The sequence below is a fragment of the Gigantopelta aegis genome, unplaced genomic scaffold (assembly GCF_016097555.1).
Source record: "Gigantopelta aegis isolate Gae_Host unplaced genomic scaffold, Gae_host_genome ctg3200_pilon_pilon:::debris, whole genome shotgun sequence".
Classification (NCBI taxonomy): Eukaryota; Metazoa; Mollusca; class Gastropoda; order Neomphalida; family Peltospiridae; genus Gigantopelta; species Gigantopelta aegis.
In genome coordinates, this window is record NW_024533226.1 from 117389 (window position 1) to 122652 (window position 5264).

The following is a 5264-nucleotide window of genomic DNA, read 5'->3' on the forward strand; positions in this document are numbered from 1 at the left end:
TTGGTGTTAAATTTATAACAAAATGTCATTTTAATTCAATTCATTATAGATTTTGTAGCAGACTAAAAAATGAACTTTTCTTTTTGACAATTATCTATGAACGTGATTAAATTACAAAGCTATAGTAATTCTCAGAACAGTGCGTAAAGTGGTTTACATCGTTTCTATACAGGTTGGCCTTTGTGCATGTGCATAAAAAATAAAGGCTTTTAGAGAAAAAATAGCAGAGGTAATAAATAGAATAACAAACAAACAAATTTATGCCCCACGTGAAATAATTTTCATAACAACTGAACATTATTTCACTCTGGACATAAATTTTATAATAACTGGTAACTAGTTTATTATCCTCTATATATATATATACTCTTCAAAAAAAGAAACGCAAAAGGGTACAAATGGGTTATAACTCCGATTTTATGTTTCCTACCGGTTCATGCTTTGTGAATATAAGGTCATTGCATGTCCCAAACACATTCCCACGGTTACATTCGATAAAACGCAGCTATTGTACAATAAAGTTCCAAAATGTGAATATTCGCAAAAACGCAGCCACGTGCAAACCATGTCACCACTGCACGTGCGTTGTCTGCACGTGCAACATGAACACCGACAGTATAAAAGTGCAGGGTGTTCGCTTGCCTGGCCTCTGTATCTGGCCGACAGTTGACAATCCAGGACATGCCACGTCTCAGTGAACCGCAGAGAAACAATGCCATCGGCCGACTAGACGCAGGCGAATCCAGAACGGCCGTTGCCAGGGCATTCCATGTGTCCCCAAGCACCATCTCCAGACTGTGGGACCGTTACCAGCAACATGGATCAACACGTGACCTCCCTAGATCCGGTCGACCACGGGTCACTACCCCGGGCAGGACCGCTACATCCGGGTACGCCACCTTCGGGAACGATTGACTACTGCCACCTCCACAGCCGCAGCAATACCAGGTTTGCGCAGGATATCCGACCAGACCGTACGGAACCGCCTACGTGAGGTAGGAATTCGTGCCAGACGTCCAGTTCGAGGTGTCATCTTAACACCACAACACCGTCGACTCCGACTGCAGTGGTGCCAGATTCATCGACAATGGCCTCAACTGCGATGGAGACAGGTGTGGTTCAGTGACGAGTCCCGATTTCTGCTCCGACGTCATGATGGAAGATGTCGCGTGTATAGGCGTCGTGGTGAACGTTATCCGGCAAACTGCGTGCAGGAAGTGGACAGATTCGGCGGGGGTAGTGTCATGGTGTGGGCAGCCATCTCACACACTGGCAGAACTGACCTGGTCCACGTGCAGGGCAACCTGAATGCACAGGGCTACATTGACCAGATCCTCCGGCCACACATCGTTCCAGTTATGGCCAACGCCAACGCAGTGTTCCAACATGACAACGTCAGGCCTCACACAGCACGTCTCACAGCGGCTTTCCTACAGAACAACAACATTAATGTCCTTCCTTGGCCATCGACATCACCTGATTTGAACCCAATTGAGCATCTATGGGACGAGTTGGACCGACGCCTCCGACAGCGACAACCACAGCCCCAGACCCTGCCCGAGCTGGCAGCAGCCTTGCAGGCCGAGTGGGCCACACTCCCCCGGGACGTCATCCGTACTCTGGTTGCTTCAATGGGCAGGCGGTGCCAGGCAGTTGTCAACACACGCGGAGGCCACACCCGGTATTGACTCCAGATGACCTTGACCTTGGTGGTGTGTCCTATCACTTACTCACAATGGACTAGAGTGAATTGTGAACAATCCTGCAACATTTGGTAATTATCGGACTCACCATTCAATAATTAAATCAATTCTCCAAATGTTACGACAATGTGGTTTTGCGTTTCTTCTTTTGAAGAGTATATATGTATTTATCCTATAACTTACCCATGATATCCATGTCATAAACCCATGTGATAATTTACTTTATTAACCCGGTTAATAATGGTATGCACATTTGCAAGGTCTCCAGGTAATGTATTGCTGTGGATGGGTCATTTGCTTACAAGCCAACAAGACCCGTGTACATGAGCGTAATGTTTTCAAAGATTTGTTTAAAATGCCTGACGTCAAACTAATCGTGATGACATATTACCGATGGCTGCGACTTTAGTACTGTGATTTACTAAAAATTGAATTAAAATGTTATTTTAGAAATGTTATAGGATAAATAGAAGTCGCTACTCGTGTTTTTTAATATGTAAAATATCAACCTCATCTAGTTAATTGGTAGACTCGGTTGATATTTTCCATATTAAAAAATACTCGTGACGAATCCTTTCTCTCTCTCTCTCTCTCTCTCTCTGATATATATATATATATAAGAAGAATTAACAACTAATATTAATAAAGAGTTTGTTTGTTTTGTTTAATGACACCACTAGAGCACGTTGATATATTAATCATCGGCTATTGGATGTCAAACATTTGGTAATTTTGACATATACAGTGTACCCTCGATATTCTACTTCAAAAGGAAAAGTGGGAAGATAAAAATGTCAAACCGGCCCGAAAAAAACTGAAATTGGCAAAACACACCGATTTGGAAGAAGCATTATTCTTATGGTTCAGCAATGCCCGTGCTCAAAATGTCCCTATTACAGATGAAATTCTTAGAGATAAAGCCAGGTCCTTTGGTGATGAACTAAACATTTCCGACTTCGCGTATTCTAATGGGTGGCTGCAGAGGTTCAAGTCGAGACACAGCATCGCGCAGCATGTTATTTCAGGTGAAAGTGCCGGGGTTGATAAACAGCTGATTGCAAAAAATCCAAGGACAGGATAACGATTGTTTTATGTGCCAATGCCGACGGCTCTGATAAGCTAAAACCGCTAGTGATAGGAAAATCAGTGAAACCTAGATGTTTTAAAAACTTTAACGTGAATTTGTACGTGGATTACGAGGCAAATAAAAATGCATGGATGAACGGAGAACTGTTTGCACGTTATTTAACAAACGTGAACATCATGATGAAACGACAGAAAAGAAAAATCTTGCTCCTAATGGACAATGCACCAAGCCATATCATCCCAAAGAAACTGTCAAACATTAAAATTCACTTTCTGCCACCAACCACGACGAGCCATCTTCAACCACTCGATGCTGGCATTATCCAAGCTTTCAAAGGACAGTACAGGCGAATGCAACTTCAACGACTGGTACAGTGTATTGATGAGAACAAGACCGGTAAAGATCTGCAGCTACCACTGAGTGACGGCATTCGTTTTGTGAAACATGCTTGGGATATCGTCAGTGCCACCACCATCAAAAATTGTTGGATTCACACAGGGGTCGTTCCTCGGGACCCTCATACCGACTTGCATCAAGCACCAGCCAATGAAACGACAGCGTTGCGAGATCTGGTCGGTGACGTCACGGGCCAGCTTTCAATCGACGAACAGCTGAGAATGGATGTTGACGAGTTTGTCAACATTGACAACGAAGCAGAGACATTTGCTAATATCAATGACGAGCAGATTCTTGAAAGTGTAGAACAGATTCACAACGAAACAACTGATGACCAGGAAGAAGAGTCTGACGCTGAACCGGAACCCATTCCGTCGGCGGTTAGTGCCAGGGATGCCATGAACACGGTGATACGTTTTGTAGAAAGGAATCAACATTCTGTTGATTCAGATATTAACATTTTGACAGCCTTCCAAACACGACTGAATGAGATAATTCTATCAGGTGCTCAGCAAAAAAACATTCTGAACTTTTTCAAAAAAGATTAAAGAACAAAAATAAATGTATTTCACAGATCGATTGAAATGCATACACGTGCGCATTTTACGTTTTAGTGTATTGACTTGCCATGTTTATAGACAAATAAAATAATAATGTTGTTACCTGGTTGTTGTTACTTTTGTTACTGTTATTTACATTTAAAACATGTCATATTCTTGACATTCAGCAGCTTAAAAACAAATTAAGTTTGGTAGTAAACCCAAGGCACCCTCACTATACCGCCAACTCGATATAACGCCAAAATTATTTTGGAACATTGATTGGGTTAAATCGAGGTTATACTGTAGTCATAAAGAGGAAACCCGCTAAATTTTTTCCATTAGTAGCAAGGTATCTTTTATATGCACTATCCTACACAGGATAGCACATACCACGGCCTTTGATATACCAGCCGTGGTGCACTGGCTAGAACGAGAGATAGCGCAATGGGCCCATGGACGGGGATCGATCACAGACCGACCACACATCAAGCGAACACTTTGCCACTGTGCTACATCTCGCCCCAATATTAATAAAAGATCACTACTAGTGACTGACATAAAGGACAAAAATTAGTGGTCACAAAAATAGTAAACACCATTTCTGATCAGGTTGCTAAATTTTTAAATGGCTGTTGCCAAATATTGCAAATACATAGTCTTATTCAACTTACTGTGCTAGCACAACAAATATGCTATTCAACCTTCATACTACAGAATTATCTCCTGTAACCTCATTCTCAATTCTGCAGTCCACCTGAGAAGACACTGTTTGTTAAGCTCAGGCAAAAGTTTTTGTAAGTTTTTGTTACCCTGTAACTTTGTGTTTGCTTTTATTTCTTCTTTTTCTTTTCTGAACATGGCATGTGGTTTGTATCGGTTGGGAGTTCGTGTTGTTTCAATAAACATTTCCGACTTGAGTTATGTGACGTCCAGCGTAAAAAGAGTTTGTGCGCAGGATGGTTGTAATGTTCAGCTATGATGCAAAGACACACGTTTTGTAGCTGTGCTGTTGGTCTTGTTTGAAAGACCGTCAGTCAGGGCTCATGCTGTCGTTTGCCAAAGTCGCCAATTGCGAAAAATAAAAAATAATTTACGAAAGAATTTTCGGTTTGGCGAATTTTTTTGCGAAAGATTTTTTTTCCATCCCGATTTTTAGAACCAAACGTGTTCAACCAGTTTTGTTCAGTATATCCGCCTCGCGGTGTGAATAAGCATTATTTGCATGTTCACGTGGCCAGTCTACTATTCAGTAGCATACTGCTAGCTGCTTGTCGTAAAGCTAGAAAACGTGATTAAATAAAATGAAATACTGTTTAAGACATGTTGCATTGTTGATACTAAATGTTTGATTACTATCGACTACAAGTTTTACTCTTTATTAGTCATGTTTTGTCATACCGGTTAATGTTATAATAGTCTTATTCAACTTACCGTACTAGCACAACAACAATGCTATATGACCCTGAGTTATAACCTTCACTGCAGAATTATCTCCCCTTTCCGAATGTATAACCTACACCCACGCATGGGTAGACC

General features: G+C 41.6%; 1 protein-coding gene across 1 annotated transcript; it reads left to right on the forward strand.

Annotated features, from left to right (window-relative positions):
* The first annotated feature begins 2921 nt into the window (after nt 1–2921).
* LOC121391975 (tigger transposable element-derived protein 6-like) lies at nt 2922–3734 on the forward strand. The gene has a single exon (XM_041523408.1). The coding sequence runs from the start codon at nt 2922–2924 to the stop codon at nt 3732–3734; it is 813 nt and encodes a 270-aa protein (XP_041379342.1).
* The last annotated feature ends 1530 nt before the right edge of the window (nt 3735–5264 follow it).

Coding starts and splice junctions, on each gene's coding strand:
- LOC121391975 (XM_041523408.1), top strand. CDS start 2,922: ATGAACGGAGAACTGTTTGCACGTTATTTAACAAACGTGAACATCATG.